This window comes from Hyla sarda, chromosome 9 (genome assembly GCF_029499605.1).
Source record: "Hyla sarda isolate aHylSar1 chromosome 9, aHylSar1.hap1, whole genome shotgun sequence".
Lineage (NCBI taxonomy): Eukaryota > Metazoa > Chordata > Amphibia > Anura > Hylidae > Hyla > Hyla sarda.
Window position 1 is genome coordinate 144,764,739 of NC_079197.1, and position 24,983 is coordinate 144,789,721.

General features: G+C 41.3%; 1 protein-coding gene across 1 annotated transcript; it reads right to left on the reverse strand.

The window, feature by feature from the left end:
* Nucleotides 1-24,205, reverse strand: LOC130290418 (cytochrome P450 2F2-like). Its single transcript, XM_056538046.1, has 9 exons — nucleotides 24,038-24,205; nucleotides 17,662-17,824; nucleotides 17,319-17,468; nucleotides 14,537-14,697; nucleotides 14,271-14,447; nucleotides 13,036-13,177; nucleotides 9,328-9,515; nucleotides 1,727-1,868; nucleotides 1-201 (listed from the first exon to the last, which is right to left on the reverse strand). The coding sequence occupies exons 1-9, from the start codon at nucleotides 24,203-24,205 to the stop codon at nucleotides 20-22; spliced, it is 1,473 nt and encodes a 490-aa protein (XP_056394021.1). The 3' UTR covers nucleotides 1-19.
* Nucleotides 24,206-24,983: the final 778 nt, after the last annotated feature.

Below are 24,983 nucleotides of genomic sequence, written 5' to 3' on the forward strand. Positions count from 1 at the left end.
GTATAACTATCTTATATCCTCAGCGGGGGATAAGGCATATCTTGTATGGTCGTGGAAGATTTCCCAAACCACTGCTCTCTGGAGTAATGTCAATGTCCTTGGGATCCACAACAGGCTTTATGTTGAAGTTCTGGAGGATGGTGGTGAAGAAAATGAACAGCTCCATCAGGGCTAAACCCTCCCCAAGGCATACACGCTTTCCTAAAAAATATCCATGATAATTAAAATCCATAAAATAAAACATAAGTAAAATTAACTTTTTTTTTTTTTTATTAACATTTATTAGTATACAGGTCTAGCCTAATATGCAGTGTAAAACATTTATATATTGTATCTATCTATCTATCTCATACTTGCACAAAGTCTCAATTTTGCTGGACAATCCAAAGGAGTGGACCCCAAACCCTACCCAAAGTAGGCATTATGATGGAGATTTATCAAAACCTGTGCAGAGGAAAAGTTGCCCAGTTGCCCATAGCAACCAATCAGATCACTGCTTTCATTTTGCAGAGGCCTTGTTCAACATGAAAGACAAAATCTGATTGGTTGCCACGGGCAACTGAGCAACTTTTCCTTTGCACTGATTTTGATAAATCTCCCCTTATGGGTATATTGCTATTCTGAAGGAATCTGTCAGCTCTATATCATACTCAGAGCTCAAGACATGGGCATGCAGTTATGAAATCATGTTTTCCCCCAGTGTCATACATGCCTTGCTGGACTACAGGATGCACACACCCTCACTTTCTTACCCCTCCCTGGTCTACATGATTGATGTACAGACCGACCTCTGGAAGCCAAACCCTGTACATCAATCATGTAGGACAGAGAGGAGTGGGGGATAGAGGAGGCATGCATGTGACTGCTCAGCACTTCCTCTATGACTCATGACCTTAAAAGAAAAACTTCATTTTCTAACTTTCCAAACAGAAAATATCAGCTAAGAGACAGGTATCCCACACCATTTCACCCCCCCCCCCCCCCATGGTCTCTAGTATGGGGCAGGCTCTCTATACTTCCTGGAGCTGCAGACGCCCCCTTATCCATTAATTTCTATGGTAATGCTGCAGATACGCAAGTGCTGTACTCGCATATCTCTGGCACTCCCATACAAATTATTGGATTAAGCGACATCTGCAGCTCCAAGATGTGTGAAGGGCCGGGGCCCCATTATTTAGATCAGAGACTTATCCCCCATCCTGTGGATAGGGGATGTTATTTTTCTCATTGGACAACCACTGTAATATATGCAAAGTAGATGAATACTAGTGTTGCTCGCGAATATTTGCAATTCGAATTTTATTCGCGAATATCGCATATTCGCGAATTCGCGAATATTCGCGAATTCGCGAATATTCGCGAATATAACGCTATATATTCGTAATTACGAATATTCTTTTTTTTTTTTTTTTTTGTAATTTATTTTTTCACAGTACACATCACAGTGATCATCCCTCTCTGCTTCCAGCTTATGTGGTGTAAGAAGGCTCTAATACTACTGTGTGAGACTGGTGTGCGGTGTGCGAATTTTCGCATATGCGAAAATATACGTATGCTAATTTTCGCATATACGAATTTCCGTGTATGCGAATATTCGCATATGCGAAAATAAAACGAGAACATTACGAATATGCGAATATTCGCGAATATGACGAATATTCGCCCATATATTCGCGAATATTCGCGAATTCGAATATGGCCTATGCCGCTCAACACTAATGAATACCTGCTGAAAAAGCCATAAATCCTTCATTCTTCTTGAAAAGTCCATTCTCATCCAAGAAATGTGTTGGGTCAAATGAGCTGGGATTTTTAAACTTTGTGGGATCATACTGAGATGTACATATCAAAGGCATGATGTTAAGTCCCTAAAACACAAAACATAATAAATTTTTGTCAGCTACAATTCAAAATACCTAATAAAAAACATAAATGGTTATAAAGATATTGGTTATGATACCCTTACACTCCACCACTAATAACCAGGTCACTGCCTCCCGCTAAAACAGCATAGACTTCTGCTGCTGTGAATAAGCTCTAGTAACTGATTGGTTATAATTAGAGATGAGTGAACTTACAGTAAATTCGATTCGTCACAAACTTCTTGGCTCGGCAGTCGATGACTTATCCTGCATAAATTAGTTCAGCTTTCAGGTGCTCCGGTGGGCTGGAAAAGGTGAATACAGTCCTAAGAGACTCTTTCCTAGGACTGTATCCACCTTTTTCAGCCCACCGGAGCACCTGAACTAATTCATGCAGGATAAGTCATCAACTGCCGAGCCGAGAAGTTCGTGACGAATCAAATTTACTGTAAGTTCGCTCATCTCTAGTTATAATATGTAGACTCATGGAAGAAAGAGAAGCCAGCAGTGCTTGTCCACAATCCTTCAAATAGTAGCCAATAAAGTAAAGCCAACCAGAAAGTGTTCAAAAGGTGGTGCTCCAAAGTCCAACCAAGCAGCAAAGAATTGGAGAGGCATTCACCGGTGAGTGCCCCTTTACTTCTTCATTGCTTGGTTATAGATTTAAATGATTTTTATTAATTTTCAAAAATTACGGTATCCGTGAAGACACACAACAGCAATTATGATTATATCATTACTACAGCAATATATCTTGGTCCCCCCAGAGAGGAAAGAGAGACTACTATTCATTATTCTGCTAATGAGCCCTCCACGGGTTGGGATGACCACTATACATTTTAAACCTAACACCCGGTCATCCTGCCAAATCAAGTCCAACATACATGTAACAACCGCAGCTTCATGGTAGACCCTCATGTCTGGCAATGCCACCCCCTCTTAATCCTCGATTTAAAACTCTCCCATATATTCCGAGCTAGGTCTCTTGAGTACAGGATGGGTGCCTGTACTGGGATTGTCTGGAAAATGTATAAGCACTTGGGTAACAAGTCCAGTTTTTTATGTTCATTTGGCCAGGAGACAGATTTGTTCCGATATGCTCTTAAATCCTTGAGCAACCTGTTCTGTAACAGAATATAATTCAATGCGGACAGGCTGTCCAATTAAGATGGGATCTGCACACCCAAGTGAGTTATACTGTTCTCTCTCCATGTAAACGGGAAGTTAATTTTTATAATCCCCAATTCTGCAACTGGCAGGGAAATATTCAGACCCTCCGTCTTATTTAGGTCAGCTTTAAAATTGCTTAACCTCCCAAAGAGTTCCATCTCTTTTATAATAGATGGGAGTGTAACTCTTGGGGAGGTTATATATATAAGCAGATTATCTGCGTATAAAGCTAGTTTATGATGAGCTTGTCCCATCACCACTCCTTTTATATCTGGGTTCTTACTGATTGCAATGGCTAAGTGCTCCATTGTCAGGATATATAGCAGGGGTGACAGGGGGCACCCCTATCTAGTACCATTTTTGACATTGAAAGCCTTCGATAGGGTGCCGTTGACTCTCACCCGTCCAGTCGGGGAAGAATATAGAGCCATGACCCGTTTCACAAATACAGGGCCCAGCCTGATCTGCGCTAAGGAAGCGTGCATAAACTGCCAACGCACCCTATCAAAGGCCTTTTCTGCATCTCCAGCAAGCAAACCCTGCTTGGTTATAATATGTTTTGTCTTCACTGTTTCCATGAGACACCCCTGTAACACGCATCTGGCATCTATCAAAAGGGAACTGGCTGTCACAAAGTCAGTGTATTATTCTTCTGCCACTGCCATCATGTCTATGATCTGATACAGAGGTTTTAGCCTCTATCCTTTCCATTACACTTCCCCATCACATGCAGCCCTGTTTTCCCATGATAACATACTAACATCTGTCAACAGGTCACTGACTTCTACAAGATCAAAACCTTCTTCTGCTACTGTTGTCATTACTTTTGTGATCTCAATAACTACAGAGTTTTCTGTCTTTACCAATTACACAACATTTTCCCACCACACGTAGCTCTATTTTCATTAACATACTGACGTCTCACAATAAAGTCTCTGTATCCCACAAGTGTATCACACTCCTCTCCTGCTGCTCCCATCAGTACAATGTACTCTTTGGCCATTAAAGTGTGAAAATAAATATAATAGAAAATATAATCCACCATTCTAGTCATTTTTACACAGTCGAACAATGTTTACAATTATGATTATTAAGATTAAAGTTCTATCCATTGAATTATATACCCTAAGTACAGTAAGAAGAGAAGCTGAGATGAAATAGAACAGAGTTTTGCACCTGCAATGGGATTTAACGTGATAAATAAGGCGGTGCACTCCATGGCTTCTCTATTCAGTTTCTATGAAGGAAGGAATCTCCTATTTCAGAGCTTGTTATGTGAAATACATATTTACTGAAATATAGGGTGGGCCATTTATATGGATACACCTTAATAAACTGGGAATGGTTGGTGATATTAACTTCCTGTTTGTGGCACATTAGTATATGTGAGGGGGGAAACTTTTCAAGATGGGTGGTGACCATGGCGGCCATTTTGAAGTTGGCCATTTTGAATCCAACTTTAGTTTTTTCAATAGAAAGAGGGTCATGTGACACATCAAACTTATTGGGAATTTCACAAGAAAAACAATGATGTGCATGGTTTTAATGTAACGTTCCCATAAAGAGGGAAACACAACATCATGTAGTTTCCTGCAGTTTCCTGGAAAGTGGATTGGTCGTCATGGGCCAGTTGAATGGCCCCCAAGGTCTCCTGATCTGACCCCCTTAGACTTTTATCTTTGGGGTCATCTGAAGGCAATTGTCTATGCTGTGAAGATACGAGATGTGCAGCACCTGAAACTACGGATACTGGAAGCCTGTGCTAGCATTTCTCCTGCGGTGTATATAGTAGTATATAGCAGTGTATACAGATACTGGAAGCCTGTGCTAGCATTTCTCCTACGGTGTATATAGTAGTATATAGTAGTGTATGCGGATACTGGAAGCCTGTGCTAGCATTTCTCCTGCGGTGTATATAGTAGTATATAGCAGTGTATACAGATACTGGAAGCCTGTGCTAGCATTTCTCCTGCGGTGTATATAGTAGTATATAGCAGTGTATACGGATACTGGAAGCCTGTGCTAGCATTTCTCCTGCGGTGTATATAGTAGTATATAGCAGTGTATACAGATACTGGAAGCCTGTGCTAGCATTTCTCCTGCGGTGTATATAGTAGTATATAGCAGTGTATACGGATACTGGAAGCCTGTGCTAGCATTTCTCCTGCGGTGTATATAGTAGTATATAGCAGTGTATACGGATACTGGAAGCCTGTGCTAGCATTTCTCCTACGGTGTATATAGTAGTATATAGCAGTATATAGAGAAGAGGGTTGCATTGACAATCCAACACAATGGGCAGCACATTGAACACATTTTATAAGTGGTCAGAAACTTGTAAATAACTCATGAAAGAATAAAGTTACGTTAAAAGCAATCACATCATTGTTTTTCTTGTGAAGTTCCCAATAAGTTTGATGTGTCACATGACCCTCTTCCTATTGAAAAAACAAAAGTTGGATTCAAAATGGCCGACTTCAAAATGGCCGCCATGGTCACCACCCATCTTGAAAAGTTTCCCCCCTCACATATACTAATGTGCCACAAACAGGAAGTTAATATCACCAACCATTCCCATTTTATTAAGGTGTATCCATAGAAATGGCCCACCCTGTACAATATCCCTAGAATATCTGGACTGAGACCTTTTTCAAGGTCAAAATTGACTTGAAAATTCAAATTAATAATCTTCTACACTGAAATGAACATTTAGAAGGAATTTATATGTCATAGTTACCCATGTGTGGAATGATTAAATATGAAACATAAATGGACATTTGTTATGGACATTAGACATCTGCTACCTACTTGTGATGTGAATTGTGTTGTAGCACTTTATATGTAAAGTGGGATGTATTACATCTGCATTTTTTATAAGAAAGCATCCAATAACAGCAGGCCCATTTTTGTAATTCTGGACTACCCATTTTAAACAGTGATATATTTCACAACATGAAGATAGTCCAGGTTTAGTCCAAGCAAACCACACTTGGAAAAAAGTAAATCGTGGCACTTACCGATTGGCTAAAAACCTTTTTGCATCCTACAAACTAACACCAAGAGCCAACCCGCGCAAGAGTTTTATCAAGAGCACCTAAATAAATCCTACATTGGTAGATATGTGGTGTTATTTGTTCTAACTTACTATTTACACAAACTATAAAAAGCAAACACTATAACTCAAGAACCCAACAATGATTATAGAATATTCACTTTAAGAATATATATATATATATCAGTATATGGGAAAGTTAACATAGGCAAAAACATACAAACTTTATGCGTTCGTATACGTGCACTTAATGGGGTACTCCATTGCTCAGCGTGTAGAACAAACTGTTCTGAAAGCTGGAGTCGGGAGCCCGTGACGTCACAGCCCCACCTCCTCATGACGTCACGCCTCACCCCCTAAATGCAAGTCTATGGGTGGGGCAGTCGCAAACCCTCGCATAGACTTGCATTGAGGGCTTGGGGTGTGATGTCATGAGGGGGCGTGGCTATGACAACACAAGCTCTCGGGTACGGCTCCAGCGTACGGAACAGTTTGTTCCAAACACTGAGCAGCAACCTTTAAAGGACATCTGCAGCGTGATTAACACTTATCCCCTATCCACAGGATAGGGAATAAATGTTTGATCGCGGGGGGTCCGACCGCTAGGACCCCCTGTGATCTCCTGTACGGGGCCGCGGCTATCCCGTGCAGGGGGCGTGCCGGCCGCAGCATGACGTTGCAGCTGGCACGCCTCCTCCTTACATCTCTATGGGAGAGGCGGGGAGGCAGCGTTCATGCCTCCCCGTCTCCCCCATAGAACTGTATGGGGACGGGGAGGAGACGGGGCATCATTGTCGACCTCTAGGTTGATGCTTCGCGCCTTAGCGCTCACCATGAGCGCTAATGGCGGCACTCCGTTAGGGAGATCGCGGGGGGACCCAGCGGTCGGACCCCCCCGCAATCAAACACTTATCCTCTTTCCTGTGGATAGGGGATAAGTGTCATACCGCTGCAGTTGGCCTTTAAACTTTTATATGTATACACCGACATGATTGAGTCACGTATATGTAAACCTATGTTTTTCTCTGTTTTTGTGTAAAGCATGCCTCTTGTGTCATCCCCTATTTCATACATTGTAAGCTCTTGAGCCCAGAGCCCTCGTGCTTCTTGTATCAATTGTTAATTTGTTTACTGCATATATATATATTAGGGATCGACCGATTATCGGTTTGGCCGATATTATCGGCCGATATTCACGATTTTCTAAGTTATCAGTATCGGCAATTACCTTGCCGATAATGCCGATAATGCGGGCGCTTTAAATCAATGAACTGCAGCGGCTTTTGCGGGGCCAGAGACCGCCGCCGCTGCCCGCTTCTCTCCCCCTGCCGGTCCTGGGGTCCTGAGTCCAACCACCGTCGCTGCCAGAGACCGCCGCCAGTGCTCTATTGCCTTCATTATCCCCGGTTTTATAATTACCTGCTCCCGGGGTCTGCGCTACTTCTAGCTCCTGCGGTGTCCTGTGCTGTTGCTGTGCACTGCGCAATGATGAGTGACATCCTCAACGCGATCTGAAGATTGTGCACTTTTTATGGTGCACAGGTAAAAGGGATATTTCAGCGCTGTCCACAACCAAGGTAAATGGTAAAAGTATTTATTTTTTACATGTAACGCGTTTCAAGGACGCTCCGTCCTCTTCCTCAGACCTGGTCTGAGGAAGAGGACGGAGCATCCTTGAAACGCGTTACATGTAAAAAAAAAAATACTTTTACCATTTACCTTGGTTGTGGACAGCGCTGAAATATCCCTATTAACTGTGCACCATAAAAAGTGCACAATCTTTAGTTCACGTTCCCTATGCCTAGCCGAGGGCGGGATAAGCTGCAGTCCTAGGTGGATGTCCAGGTGGAGTTTCCATCCCAACCTTCCGAAAGGATTACATGCCTTTTAGAGTGTTGTGCCTCCTTAGCACAACACCATCTGGTGAGTCTCTCTATTGTTAGGGGCTTACCTTCTTTTGTTTATTGTCCTTCACAGTGGAGCGCTTTTCCATCCTTTTTATTTCAGATTCTCAACGCGATGTCACTGTCAGAGGCCCGGCACACAGTGACAGCTCAGGATGCCACTGGAGCCAGAAGTAGCGCGGACCCCGGGAGCAGGTAATTATAAATCCGGGGATGGGGGAGGCAATGGAGTGGCGGTGGTCTCTGGCAGCGGTGGTGGTTGGACTCAGGAGCCCAGGACAGGCAGGGGGAGAGAAGCGGGTGGCGGCGGCGGTCTCTGGCAGCGGCGGTGGTTGGACTCAGGACCCAGGACAGGAAGGGGGAGAGAAGCGGGCGACGGTCTCTGGCCCCGCAATAGATGCTGCAGTTCATTGATTTAAAGCGCCCGGGGGGGGGGGGGGGAAATTAAAATGCACGGAATATCGGTATAAGTTATCGGCTATTGGCCTGAAAGTTCACAGGTTATCCGTATGAGCTCTAAAAAATCAATATCGGTCGATCCCTAATATATATATATATATATATATATATATATATAAAGATTATTTTTGTTACATAACATGGCATAAGATATTTGTTGGCAAATTCTGTTATATAATAATTTAATGTCCGTGGCCCAGGCATTAGGTTGTCAGCGGGTCCCATCATGATTCGTCAGCTTTGCCAACAAATATCTCGTGCCCACATTAAGACAATGGCAAACGGTGCTACTGTTCTGCCAGGTGATCTTGGCACCTGAAGCAATTGTTATACAGTACTTCTCTTGTTGACATCAGAATCCAGACCATAAACATGAGAGCCTGTCCCTTAGAATTATAATAGTTTTTAGACATGTCATAGTTCTGTTTACAAATGAAATAACCGATTATAATGCTTAATGCCTGCACAGGGTGTGTCACCAATACACTACATGTTGTACAGACAGTTCTGTCTGGTCTATCGGGTCTGTGAGCCAAGAATATGCCGGCTATTGACACAGCACGGATGTTGCAATGCTGCCTTGATGAAAATGTACCATAAACATATCTTACACATTGGAGATGATTCATTATTCATTAATTTAATAAGCTGTAAATACCTTTCAATACATGTACTTTACTTCCTAGTCAGAAAAACCAAGACATTTTTTGTACAGATTTCATTCAACATTTTCCATTATTTGGTCATTGTGTGTAATGGATGTGCAGTAGACGTTGGCCTGCTGTACCACCCAACTGGTTGACTTTGGGCCACTTCTGAGAGCATTATTTCTTTCCCCTGCTTTAAACTTTATACTACATTCTTAGGTTATTAAATGTACCTCGGGTAAATGGTAGCCACGGAATGTAATATCTCTTGTTACAGTATGTGGAACACTCATGGGGACTATGTCTGCATATCTCTGAATTTCATAGAGGACGGCCTCCGTGTAGGGCATCTTGCTTCTATCATCCATGCATGGACATCTGTCCCGGCCAATGACCCGGTCAATCTCTTCTTGCACTTTTTCTGTTTGGAAACATTACCATTGTTTTTTTAAGTTCCTCAGTCATTGGGTATAATGTGATTATATAGCAGGTTAACATTAGAGTTCCTTTCTATGGCCATTGTCATGTACACAGACTTTCAGCCTTTTTCACTTTGAGATACATCTTATGGCCTACATTTCCTCTATATAAACCTATGAGAAGCTTACAGTGTATGTTAAAATGCCTTTTCCCTTACATCTTATCAGCAGCACAAATAGTGGGGATTTCTCCATCCTGCAGATTGACAGGACAGATGATTAAGACCTACTATAAAAGGGTAAAGGACCCCTGAACCCCACTCCCTTTTCTTTCTATTCTTCTTACATAGGACATGTGGATGCTACAGACTGTCTCTTCTTATATAAGTATAGCTTGATTTCTTTATCTAGAAAATCTGTTATCAGTTTCACCTTCACTTACCTGTCGGTACAGACTGGTGGTGCAGGTGACACTGATGACAACCATACTTACCTGATCCTTGCTATCTTCTCTAGTATCTCCTGCCGCTCCCCTCATTACAATGCACTCTTTGGCCATTAAAGTGTGAAAATAAATATAATAGAAAATATATCCACCATTTTAGTCTTTTTCTCACAGTCCAACAATGTTTACAAAAGAACCGAAAGAAAATGTCCAGCGCAGCCAAAAGCTCAAATGCTTGTTACTTTATTCCAATACACAACGACATACAGGGAGATAGCAGTGACGTGTTTCGATCGACTATGCGATCTTAATCATACTGAATCATATTCAGTATGATTAAGATCGTGTAGTCGATCGAAACGCGTCACCGCTATGTCCCTGTATGTCGTTGTGTATTGGAATAAAGTAACAAGCATTTGAGCTTTTGGCTGCGCTGGACATTTTCTTTCGGTTCTTTTGGATTCATATCAGCAGTGTCCGGGCTGAGTCCGTGCCGCGGCCGGCGGATATTGGAGGGGTGAGCTGGATCTACTTCTTTGTAACAATGTTTACAATTATGAGTATTATAATTCACGTTCTATCCATTGAATTATATATCATGAATACAGTAAGAAGAGAAGCTGAGATAAAGTAGAACAGAATTTTGCACCTGCAATGGGATTTAACGTGAGAAATAAGGCGGTGCACTCCATGGCTTCTCTATTCAGGTTCTATGAAGGAAGAAATCTCCTATTTCAGAGCTTGTTATGTGAAATACATTTTTACAGGAATACAATCTTACATATTTTCAGCAGCACAAATAGTGGGGATTTCTCCGCCCTGCTGACTGACAGGACAGATGATTAAGACCTACTATAAAAAGATATAAAGGGCCCCTGAATACCACTCCCTTTTTTTTTCTTTCTGTTTTTCTTACGTAGGACAGGTGGACGCTACAAACTGTCTCTTCTAAGAAAAGTATAGCTTGATTTCAATATCTCTGCTATTCTTTCTGGTATCTTCCGTTCTGGGGCCAACTTGGAGCATGGGCGGAGCTTCATGATATCTGTTTGTTAGCAGCGGGACCCAGCAGAGAAGCAGGAGCAGTGACGTCACGAAGCTTCACCCATGCTACAAGTTGGCCCCGGAACGGAAGATAAGGTAAGTATTGCTGATCTCAGTGTCACCTGCACTACCGACTTTGAGATCAACGATAGGTTAGTTCAACTGAGATCAACGATAGGTGAGATTACCGACAGGTTAGTACAGATGAAACTGATGACAGATTTCCTTTAACCACATAAGGACCCAGTTGGTTTTGGCCTTGAGGACACAGGCAATTTTCATTTTTGCTTTTTTGTTTTTTCCTCCTCACCTTTTAAAAACAATAACATTTTTATTTTTCCATCCACAGACCCATATAAAGGCTTGTACTTTATATTGACATCACACTTTTTTTTTTTTGGTAATTTTTTTGGTTATTACCGAGTGCACATTATGGAAAAAATGACAAGTTATCTTTATTCTGTGGGTCAAAATAATTGAAACCATACCCAATTTATATTGTTTTTCGATTATTGCACTACTTTAAAAAAAAGTCAACCTTTTTTTTTATAACAAAATCACTATGCTAAAATTTTCCTTATTCTGACCCCCATAACTTTTTTTTATTTTTCCGTATACAGAGAGGGGCTCTATTTTTGCGCCATGAACTGAACTTTTTATTGGTACCATTTTTGTTTTAATGAGGCTTTGTTTGATCACTTTTTATTCTTTTTTTCTGATATCTGAATGGCCAAAAATCTCCCTTTTTTATGTTTACGCTGTTCACTTTGCGAGATCATAAACATTTTAATTGTTCGGACAATTAGACACACAGTGGTACCAAATATATTTTGTTATGCAAAAAAAAAGGGAGGGGTGACTTTAATTTTTATTAGGAAAATGTAGTTTATACAATTTCAAAAAAACATTTTTTATATTTTATTTTACACTTTTTAAGTCCCCATAGGGGATTATCATATGCAATCATTGGATTGCATTCATTGTACAATGCTATGCTGTGGCTAACATTGAACAGTGATATTGATGCTCTGCCAAGCTGTATCATAGTGACCATCTGGCGACTGGAGGCTGGGTAATGGGACTTCTGCCACCATTTTAACTTTTTGACTTAAATGGGCAATTTCAGATCCAAAAACTTTTTATATGTTTTTACTGATGAAAATGAAAGAAATGTTGTAATATGGTTCTTTACATTTTTTTTTTTTTACTATTTAATAAAGAAAACGCCTCCTGAATTTCCCACCACTAGGGGTCCCTATACCTACCGGGACACTAACCAGTCCTGAATCAGCATCATGCTTGTCCATGAGTCATGGACAAGTAATGAGTCATGGAAAAGGCTGCATGAGCAGACACACCAATCATCTCTCACCACCACAAGGGAGGGACACGCCCCCTTCCCCTGAGAGGATTTCTAACACTGTGAGCTAATGAAAAGATGTATTTTTATAATAAATATAGGTGACAGAGGCATAAAAACTAGATGCACATCAGTACTGAGTAACATATTGATTTTTCTTTTTTTGTGGCATCTGACAGGTACGTTTTAATGGATCCCTGCAATGGTGCTATTGGGGTCTAATGAGCAACGCCAACATACCGCCACCTGCATTTTCTTCCTTTAGAAGCCGTGATCAGCATTATCAAGGTGTCCAAAGGGTTAATGATGAGCAGGGAATCGAGTGCAGATTCATAGACACTTAATGCTCCATGACATACAGGTCCACTCTGGTGTGTTAAGTCCCAGACGGCAAGCCTGTACAGGTTCGCTCTATGTTGTCTAGGGGTTAAACAGTTCAAATAAGTGCTGTTAGCTGTTTAGCTGTTGTCTATGTTATCACCCTATGATGATACTAGAAGTTTATAATACATGAAAGAGTGTAGATAGGACAGCGCTGTTCTTTGGGTATACACCAAATGTAATTGTGTCGGTTAAACAGAGAGGAGCCCTGGACGAGGCAAGAAAGAAATCAAGACAACAATGGGAGCTCAATCTCATAGATAGATAGATTGTTCCGAGGAAATCATATTACCTGTTACTTCTGGATGCTTCAACATTATTAGGAATCCATACCTCAGGGTCGACCCAACTGTTTCAGTACCAGCGAAAAAAACATTGACTGTTGTTTTCAACATTGTCTCATAGTTAAAGTGAGAGTTTGGATTTTTCTTTTCCTTTAAAGGAAGTCAATTAAGATAAATTAGTAGCCATCATCTACACTTGGGGTACGGTCACACGTACAGAATCTTCTGCATATTTTCTGCAAATGATTTTGCTACCCATTGAAGTTTATGGGTAGCAAAATCAGCTGCACAAAATATGCAGCAAAAATATGCAGCAGATTCTGTATGTGTGAACATACCCTGACTCAAGAAAGTATGTATCTGTGGACACACAAAGCCTCTAGGTACAAATACTGCATTAGAAGCAATGAAGAAAAGCGGAATTCTATTCCATGGCACAATGCTAAACCATGTTCTAGTCTAGGAATATCATTAACAGTCAGGACTCCTGGCTATAAGATTTAGTTCTAGAATAAATGTTTTTGATAGGCAAAGTGGAATAAGGCCTACATAGGGTCAGTATTTAAAGGGGTACTCCACTGGCAAGCATTTAGAACATTTAGTTCTGAATGCTGTGCGCGCTGCGGGGGTCGGCCATGCCCCCTCGTGATGACATGCACGGTCCCCTCAATGCAAGTCTATGGGAGGGGTGTGACGGCCACCACACCCCCTATCATAGACTTGCATTGAGGGGGCAGGGTGTGACATCATAAGGGGGCGTGGTAGACCCCCGCAGCAAGCGCACTGCGTACGGAACTAAACCAGGAGTTGATCCAAAAGACTAAGGAAAGTTCACATTTTTCCATTATAGTTTTTTTCACTGTTGATTCAACTCCTCCTTCGGCCCAAAATATGATGTTTGAAAGAAGCCTTAATTCAGATGGTGGAATATCCGCACAGAAGATTTCCCTGCGAGCATTCCACCGACAACGGATCGCTGGCAGAACATGCCGGCAGTAGGACCACTCGGAAGTGCGCCATTTTATAGATGACAATGCATTTCCATGCAGACTCCGCAGAAAGACTGGGCATGACTGCCTTGTGTACATCTCTGCAGCGGAAAGTCTGTACGGAATTCCATCAAGTTCAAAGTATCACTTCTTAGTTCCCAATGTTGGATTCAAAGTAGAATACTGTAGAGTTTTAGAGCTTGGAAACTCTGCACAAAATGACATATAAAAAACAATGTGAATAGGACACTTACTTGATCTATCTTTATGAGAAAACAGTCAATGAAGTCACGAGGATTGTTTGGGTCAAGTGTTTCTTTGTTCATTCGAAGTCTCTTGGCCACAAAAGCCCCAAGTTTCAGATAGTTTTGGTAAATTTTTCTATGTGGGCCTGGAATACGCTTCATAATATTTGGAAATACAAAGAGAAGCTGTAAAAGAAATAAGAAACCTAGAGAATAAATTGTGAACCCTTGAAGAAACAAAGAAATTCTGGAGGAAACTATAAACTCCATCTAACCTGCCCCCATGTGGAGCTCATAAGGTGCCAGCTGTTGTTGATGAGATAAAGTAAAGTCAGAAATTCTTCATCTCTATATTCAAACCTCTCCCCAAAAACCAACTGGCAAATTATATTGGAGCCGGCCGAGCTGAAGCCAAAAGTTGGGTCCAAAGGCTTCCCTGTTAAAAGAATAGAAATTGTGAATACATTAAATAATATTTAGACCATTAGATCTTTCCACACCTTCTAAGGCTGGGTTCACATATGTCCGCCGTGAACCCAGCCTATAACTAAACTCAACTGATGCTACAACTGATGATAACGCACATCAGTTGTCATCAGTAGTGATGAGCAGCAGGGGCCATATTTGAATTTCCGATATTTTGCGAATATATGGATGAATATTCGTCCAATGCTTGCGAAATCCGCATATTCACTAAGTTTTTTTCCCCATGCGCAATTATATCTCACCTAAAAGGAGGGAGGGATCAGTGTCCAGTCTGGAAGTGCCAATATTCACATAAAAATGTGCATAAAAAAAACAAATATTCATCATTACGAATATATATCACTATATTCTAAATATTCGCAAAATCACGAGGTGCCGATATTCGTGGTAAAAATTTGCATTTTGAATATTCCCACTCCACACTAGTCATCTGTTGTTTAGGATCCGGTATCCATTTTTTCTGAATGCTAGACGGAGGAACGCACACAAGATGCATTCCACTGTACGGTGCCAGTCTGACGAGTCCAACCATCCAGGGTCCAAACAAAGACGTCGGATGATTGGGAACTGTCTCGTTCAAATAAATGGGATCAGTTCTAGCATTAGTTTCCCTCCCATGCTTTTAAGCAAGCAACAGAGGGAAAAGATGACTGATGCCGGCCATGTGTAAACGAGCCTTTAGAGAAATCATTCTTTTACGTTTCCGCTAAAAGAGCTATATAAGGCTGAGTTTACACTTGTTCATTGTTGTTTCAAAAATGGCAAAAACATTATGAGACAATGGTGTTTTTTTTACCGTGAATCTTGGCATCCTTTCTCCCATTATCTTCAATGGGAGAAAAAAATGGCAAGTTAAATAGAATGAGGAAAGAATCACAAAGGAAGGAGTTCAAACATGAATGGGATAAGCATACGGCTATCCTCCATATAAGATAGGGCCAGGGACTATTGATAGTATTCAGATTATTGGGCAGACTAGATGGGCCAAATGGTTCTTATCTGCCGACACATTCTATGTTTCTATGACTTGTAGGGATAAATATGTAGGGCACAAAACACCAAAAGAAACAAACAATAAAAAAAACACTAAAACCCACTATATTTGAAAAATAAAAATATAACAACCCCCCCCCCCCCCCCCCAAAAAAAAAAAAAAAAGCCATCTTGGGAGTGGAAAATAAGGGGCATTTTTGTGGTGTTTTTTTTTGGTGTGTAAATGTAGCCTAAGGGTTTGTTTTCTGCGGGACCAATTGTACATTTTAGTAGCACTAAAATATAAAGTAGTGCCATTTTACTGTATAAATACTGGATATATTACTGTATAATATACTCTATTTTTTTTTATTGTATAATATACAGTAAAATAAACAATCAAACTAAAAAGCTATACTACAAATTCTGGTAAAAATGGTGGTAAAACCAAGATGTTAACTTTATTTAGTGTATAGTGTTTATTTCGTGTTCCAGTATGATTACTGTAATCCCCAATTTACATTGTTTATTTTACTACTTATAGTAACTATATATTTTAGTACTTTTAAAAATTATTTTACTTTTATTCAACAAAACAGCCTATTCTAGAAAATCACTTGAATCTCACAATCTCTGCCTAAATAGTTGTCTCAAGAAAGTCTACAGTATGACATGAGGAATGTCTGCTCGGAAATGAGTTGATCCCAGTGAAGACTGTCAAAGTGGGAAATAAATGTTGGTCATGAAACCCTTCAAGTACTATCACCCATGGCCACTTTATTCCCCTTTGTAGACAACTTATTTTAATATTTTAGTTCAACATTCATATTATAAATGTTGCAATAAAAGTCCCCAAAGGTATTCAAAAGAATGGCAACTAACTTTGCCATAATTTTTTGCACTTTGTGTTGATTTAGATGCAATTCTTTCATCTCTTGTTACCAATTTATGATAAACATAAGTGGGAACGTACAAGTGTCTGAGTAAATCAAGATCTTTTAACCCCTGTTTTCCTGGGCACATGACATGTGCACTTTCCCCACATCAAAAAAGTACACGCTCTTCATAAATAGCCATGTAGCTTACATGTAGACAAATTTGTAAGTGTGGTTCGGGCTGGCATGAGATTGTGCAAAAATGTAAGTGTTTTCAACAAAATTGTGTGTCAATTTTTGCAAAACAACATAGTTGATAAATCAACGACCACTGCAAAAACCTAACCGTGCCACGTTTTGTTCAAGTTTTTTTCTTGAATGAGTCTAAGCCTATGCTTACATTACACAGTGTTTTTTTAGGACAGTTTTTTTTTTCAATTTGCAAAAATATGTCCACAAGATTGTGTCCGCATTTTTTTAATATTATTGTGCTTTATGCAAGTCTATAGAAAAATAGTTCTCTCTGCTCACAATATGCAAAAAATGGCAACTCATTTTAGCAGTGACATGTTATTATTTATGTGGCTGCAAGAATTTGTCCGCATTTTTTCAATATGTTGTGTGCACAGACACTTTCCCATAGACTTGCATAGAGCATATCATTGTTAAAATGCGGACTTGTGTGAACATAGCCTAAGTAACTATTAACAGTATGCAGTAGTACCTTCACTGTTTTTGAACTCAGCAATCAGGTACTGGGCCTCTTCTTTTATTCTTTCCTCCAGACTTCTCTTTCCCATGCCAAAGTTCTTCAAAGTAGAGATGGCAAAACGGCGAAGTTGCCTCCATCTTTCTCCAGTGCCGTACACAATACCTAACAGAGGAAGATAGAGGAAGATAGAAATGGATTGGGATTAATTTATTTCCATTAGGTTAAATAGTGCCAACACATCCTGCAGCGCTGTATAGAGATTGTCATCATTCACAATGGAAACACAAGCACAGTGGCCAGTTGCACAGGAAGCCAACTTACTAGAACAAGTGGGACGTGAAGCAACTTGTCTTACCATTTCCCTTGCTATACATCTGGACGGCTGGAAATTCGCCTCTGCCACTAAACTCCTCAGCATTATCGATCAGAGCCTCCTTTAGCACTTGGTACCCACACATTACGACGGTCGGACGTGACCCCAGATAGAAGGTATACATAGGACCGTATTTTTTGCTGAGCTGTTTAAATGAATGAGCAAAATTATTCCATATGTGAAGGACAAATAAACCAGGAGACACCTCTACTATTATTTAATTTATTTAATGTTGGCCAATTTATGCTTTATACAGTCCAGGAATTATGCTCTTACACTGCAGGCGCTATGTGCTGTCCTGTGATCAAGATGATATTTTATCAATGCTTATCTATCTATCTATCTATCATCTATTAAGTCTAGTCTTAGATGAAAGCAGCACTTCTAAAAATATAATGCAACATGTCAACTGCATCCTGCTGCAATCCTGTGCCATCTCCCATCCATGTCGGTAGGTGTCGGATCTTCCCTTTGTGGTCACTCACCTTTTATGCAGTCTCTTGGCTCCTTCTCAGTGGTTCCCCAGGTTTTACTGAAGATCCTGTCACCATTTTGTGTAGTGCACTTACTGACCATGGCCCTTTTGCTGCTCTGGAGGACACAGTCAGGGATTGTGTTTGACCAGCGTTCTCTCCCAGTTGTCAGCAACCCCTGCTAGGTGTGTCTGCTTTGAGTAAGCATGCCAGTGGTGCCGATACACATTAGGCCACAGTCTCCAGCTAGGCTTGTGTATGCTGAGAGTCCTATATTTCCGACCATGTGGCCTGTTGCTGTAAGTCCGATCCATTTCTATTTCTATTCAATTTCTCTGCTATTGACATATTGCCCACTGCTTCCTATCTACTTAGACTTCTTTTGCCTGCAAGTAGACATCATATATTGAGTTTTGGCTCTGCTATACTGTGAGTAGAGACGGGTGAACTTTTGAAAAACTTTTTGGGAGCAGTAACTAGTTTTGAGTCTGGAAAGGGAAGAAGATAACATGGATTTTTCCAGGTGTTCCAAAAATTGGAGGATGATGGGTTGTGTATGTGTAGGCCTGGCTGGAAGAAGAGTGATGGTGGATTGCTGTTGCTAGTATTATCCAGCGTACAGCAGGAGGTTGAGGGATGGCATTAGCCAGTGTACAGCAGGAGGTGGAGGACTGGCATTAGCCACTGTACAGCAGGAGGTGGAGGACTGGTGTTACTAGTCGTATCCAGTGTACAGAAAGAGGGGGTGGACTCACATTAACCAGCGTACAGCTAAATCCAATTTAGCCTCCTTCTCAGAAGGTGAGTGTGGCTATCCAGTACTAATTTTTTCCCTTTACATGCACAATATGCCTGTCAAGCAAGAAAACATACAGCAAGCCATATTTGCCAGCTTTTCTGAGGGCCCAGGTGTTCCGCCTACTGCCAAGGTTGGTCATGGTCCTCGTCCTCCATTCCAATTCCAAATCCTCCTCCTCCAACTCCTCAGGTCCCATTTCCTCATCTTCCTCATCCAAGTCCTCCTCCTCAGGGAGAGCATCCATACTGCTGCCAGCCAGATGTGAACTCTCCTCTATCCCTCCTTCTTCAGTCATCACCGTAAGTGCTTGCTCCAAAATAAAATCAGCAGCATAACATCACTAATCCCACTGTTGTCCTAGCTGACAAATCTTGTTGCCTCTTCGAAAGACCTGAGCATCGACAGGTGTCTCTGATTACTTTCTAATCCCTCAGCTGAAAGTGACTCTGGCTCCAAAAATCATCTGCTGCCATAGGAAGTTTTTCACTGCTGTGTACTGCTGGTACAGGTGGTCCAACACTTGTAATGTTAAGTTCCACCATGTTGGAACATCACAAAAGAGGCGCTGTTGTGGTAGACCATTTTTGAGCTGTAGGTGAAGGAAGCCTTGTTTAAAAGCATAAGAATGGCTAAACCGGACACACATTTTCCATACAGAGAGTGTGTGTCATGCCACCTAGACACAGTGCATTAATGATGTTTGTGTCGTTATTGGTGACCACATTTGCCAATGTCAGATCATGATCAAAGAGCCAGTGTGAAACTTCCTGTGGCATACAGGGCAGCAGCTATGCTTTTCCCCTTGGGGGGGGATGCAAGATGTCAGTGGAGGAGTACCCGTGTGAGGAGGAGGATAGGTGAGTGGTGTCAGCAGTTGAAGACACCACCCAGTAACTTAATTGGCACAACCATGGAGGTGTCACTATAATTTTCTGTTCTTGTTGTGGTGGAGCTTCATTCTGCAGGATATTGACCCAGTAGGCTGTAAAGACGTTGGCCGTGGCCTTAGCTACTACTCCACCATAGCATTCAGTGTTCTGCACACTGACAACTGCAAGGAATGACCCAGCTTTCTTGGTAAAATAATGGTGACAAGTTATGCGCCATGGTACGGGAGCACCTGGGCCAACAAAAGCTTGGCTATGTGCGATTTGAGGTGCACTACAACAGGGTGACTGGGAGAATACTGTTGTCTGTAGGGCAAAGATTCCCAATAGATAACAGACGGGATTGAGGAGGAGGATACAACTCTGATGAGGACAAGACAGATAATGTGCTTCTTGTGGACAAGGCCTGGCTGCTAGACAGTTGAGAGGGATCTGTAGGAGCATCAGCAGCAGGAGCAAGGTGTTCCTCACATTGTGGGGTGTCTTGAGTGTCCCACGCGGCCTTGTCTCCATATATCTACGTAGAGACATATTTCCTACACTCGGTCCCTGGCCATGGCTTACTTTCTGTTTGCAGAGGTGACACATTGTCTGCATCTGGTAAGGTAGAAAAGAAATTCCCTGCAGCAGAATGCTGAACAGAGACTGCACAACCTGACTGTGCCCCTCCTCTGAAAGGTTTTTATATAGAATCTAAACATGCAGCAGCCTCGCCGTCACCTGAGCTGATCAGACCAGCAGTCATACATCTGTAACATTTGACAGGTGGTCTTCCGCTACGTCAGCTGCGCTTTTTTTTCACTGCCACCCCTGCTCTGAACATGTCAGCTTCTCTGCAACTGGTATCCACGTCCTGTTCAACATGAGATCATCGATATTATCAAACTCCTCCTTCCTGCCAACTCTTTTTGCATGAACCTCTTGGGCTCCTTGCTCCCCCTCAGCAAAGCCACCATGACGCCTTACAATATGCCCAGCACACCTACTACTACCAGTCCTGCTAGTGCTGCGCATGGCCACTACTTCCCCCTCCACCACCTCACTAATACACTCCAAAGCTTAACTATCTTCACACAACTACATCTTGTGGCTAGTGCTATACTGACATTTCCACCACGACTTTAGATGGGGAGGAATCCACAGATGGCTCACCGTCATATGGTCATACTCTTCAGAACTCCTCCCGAAAAGACTTACGACTCACCCAGTCCAGAAAAGCCGTACTCTCCTGTCAAATCACACAACCTCTGGCAGACAGTGGTAACTTAGGATGGCTGATGCGGCTGCTACTACTACCACCACCAGGCACCTGGCTGCTGTTACTGCTACCTGTACTGGTGCTGATATTCTACCAACATTCTTTCTGGCAGAGGACATGGCAGGGGTCTTCTGTTCTCTACCACATAGAACAATTATTTTACTAGATATATTTTTGGAGGTTAGTTTGATCTTTTTGGGGTGATTTTTCACTCACCTACTAGTCAAGTTTAACTTTCTAAACTTTGAACTGTGTTGTTATCAGACAACCATGTAGGTATAAGGCATTAAACCGAGAATATGAATGTACAGTTGCTTTAAAATGCTAATATGTGTTGAATGCACACGTTTTAATTGACCTTCTGTCACAAAATGGTAGCTATAATGCATGTTTGATAAAACCAATAAGATAAATGTTAAGTGGCTTTACATGGCTAATACGTGTTGGATGCTCACGCCATTTATTGTGTGCAATGTCACAACCAGGTAGCTATAATCCACATTTAATAAAACCAATAAGATACATGTGAAGTGACGTTACAAGACTAATACGTATTGAATGCATGCACTGTTATTGTGCTATTTCAGAACCAGGTAGCTATAATGCGTGTTTGCTTCAATGAAGAAAATTCACGTTTAGTGGCTTTACAAAGCTAACACGTGTTAGATGCACGCGCTATTAATTGCCCTGCTATGTCACAACCAGGTAGATATAATGCATGTTTGATACAAGAAGATTCACAATAAATGAATGTTAGTAAAGGCACTATACTGTGTTTATGGTGCTTTCAATATGTTTTTCTATCATGCTGGCCAGTCACAAGTTTGCTTAGTTCAGTAGTTGTTGAGTTGTTTTTTTTATTTTTATAAGCTTTCAAAAAGGCTTGCTGGGATTTGTAGTACAAGATGAGGGTTCTGTAGCAATGGACAGGACCTCACCTTAAAATCAGCACACCTATCAAGGCTGTAAATTATCACTTTTCTGTGTGTGTTTGTATAGCCCCTATAAGATTTGTGCAAAGTCTGCTGTGGAGACATACACACACACACACACACACACACACACACACACATACATACATACACACACACACACACACATACATACACACACACACACACACACACACACATACATACACACACACTTTCTGTACTGTCTGTATCTTTTTATCTCTCTCTATCTGTCTCTATGTATCTCTCTCTCTGTATCTTTCTCTGTCCTTCTCTTGGTCTTTGTCCCTCTGTGGCTGATGAAATCTACATCCTGGTCACCCTGACGTCATATCACCACCCCCCTCTCCTCCTGCTTATTCTTGGTGTCAAAACGCCATGCTTTCCATGTAATTTTGCACTTCTTCCCAGTTTGTGCAAGCCAAACCAGAAAAGGTTCAGAAGTTTGATGAACAGAGAAAAAAATGAAATTTGGGTTGATCCCTTTTCTCCGGGCTTGGCTCAGTTATCTGTAACTGTGAGTAATCTTCATATTTCTGGTAGCCTCTATTTCTGTTTTAAGCTTCAAAATCTGCTGGAAAGCCACATTCGATCCCCTTTGATGAGGACCCAGATGTGGACTAGGAACTCACTTTGTAAAAGGTCTTTCACCAGTTGCTCAGAGTCATTGAGTCATTGTCAGACTTCCTTTACTGGATAGACAAAGGAGATTAAAATTATTGTGTGACTTCTCTGTCAACATATGCAATCGCTTAATGGTCACATTATTGGGGGTGTAATTTTATATCTCTCAGGTGGACGCCAGAGTGACTCCATCTTAAACCCACAAGGTGGACTTATGTCGGGAAAAGTCGGATGGCCTGAAGAATGGGCTTTGTCTACCAACATCTGTATAATTGATCTACCTGAACATTCTGAGGGGCCATAACACTGAAAGCTTTCTTGAGACCTGGCTAAAATCTACATTGGGTGATTACTTTTCCCTATGTTATTATAGAATGGTCTCACATGGTGTTCCAGAGAGCTCCTCTGCTTGTGGCGCCAACAAAACTTTCATTTGCTGAATTGTAAAGACCATGACGCTGCCCGACATCAGAAGGGGCCCTTGCCCCATAACAACGCCACTGTTTCCATTTTTCCGGATTTCACCATTGAGCTTCAAAAGCAGTAGGCTCAGTTCACTGAAGCTAAGAAGCAGTTTGTAATATACCATAGACTGGAAGACTGGACTATGCCATACTCCATTGTCTTCTTTACTACACAAGCTATGAAGCTATTTGCTGGCTTCATCTTCACCCTGCTCCTAGGAGACCCTGGAGGCCTTAATGTGACATTTTGCTTACCAGTCTTGCTTTGCTTTTCAGGTTGGACTTTTGGTCCCAGATGCACTGTCTATATAGTTTTATTGTTCCCATTTTCTAGTTGGGAGAGACAGCTATGCTCCAATATGAGCTGACCATTTGCTAAATTAAGTTACCCCTACTATTTCTACTCCTCAGTAGAGTGACCTGGGTTTTATATTTCTATGTATTTATCCATCTACTTATCTATTTTTCTCTGTCATCCTATCAATCAATCAATGATCAAATACATCCTAGTTCCAGAGCTGACATCTTGGTGACTGCAGTGACTGCAGGGACCCAGACATACAATGTAGTGTACATTATGACCGAGATGTATCAATCAGCCGGACACCAAACTGTCCCGTTTTGCCCATAACAACCAATCACAGCTCAGATGAATACATCTCGGCCATTATTTTGCCTATTGACTGCTCTCTCCAGATTAAAAACAGATATAACACTTCATGGTGCAAAATCAGACTGGTACAACCAGAACAAAGACGTGTTCTACATATATTTTGCTAGGTTTCCACACATTTCATCTGTGTTATAAGACCACATGGTGGAAACATGTTATGCAGCCTTCATGAATGGGACCACCATGCTGTATATAAAATCTATGCAAACAGCCTTTGGCCAACTTACCTCAACCAAAGACTTAATGAGGTCATTCATCTTAACCTGGTGCATGTTCCCGATAAACGGAAGTGGAGTGGGACCAGGGGGTAATTTTCCCCTCAGTTTCCTTTGAGATAGAAACAACAAGGTGACCAGAAAGAGGAACAGAAGAAAAAGGATTCCACTGAGGTCCATGGTGAAGCAGGCTGGAGAAGAACTGGTGGAGTCTATGGCACAGAACTATATACTCAGATTCCAGGAAATGTAATGACTTATAAACTGAGAATTTCACCACTTGTTCAGCAAACATCTATCACTGGAACAGATGTCACTGGGTCATTGTGCTGGTACTATGCCATGTTTTTTTTACCCAGTTTAACCTACCAGGTGGATTTTTTTCTCTACCTCATAAGACACTTTGTTAAAAATCAAATATTTGCACCATAAAATGTAAAGATCATATACACTTTCACAACCAAATGTGTATTGTTCCAATGTATCTAAAAGCCAAGGAGCTTACCTATGATGCCCACCATTAACCTTTAGATGCCATAATCACTGCTGATCACTGCATCTAAATCAGTGGCAGTCTTTTAAGACACTTATCAGACCACCTGTAGTGGGATCGCAGGGGTCCGATGAGTGAGCATAGTGGCTGGAGGTCTCTTAAGAAAGCATGTCAGTTTTACTATAAAAACAAAATTTCGCAAAATTTCGCAATTTCGCAATTTTGCAAAATTGTGTTTTGTTTTTATTTATTTTTTGAATATTGCCATATATTTTATGGAAACGTGAAGAAATGGAAACATGAAGTCCCGAAAATGAAAATTGGCCATTTCCCGAAGGCCAAAACTTTTGACATGTCCTAGGCACATGTCACAAATTTTCAATGCTTGGGGTCTTAACACAGGGAGAGAAGCACACTGCCATTTTTGTGTCTATGCAGTCCCATAGACCTCTATTGTAGGGCCAC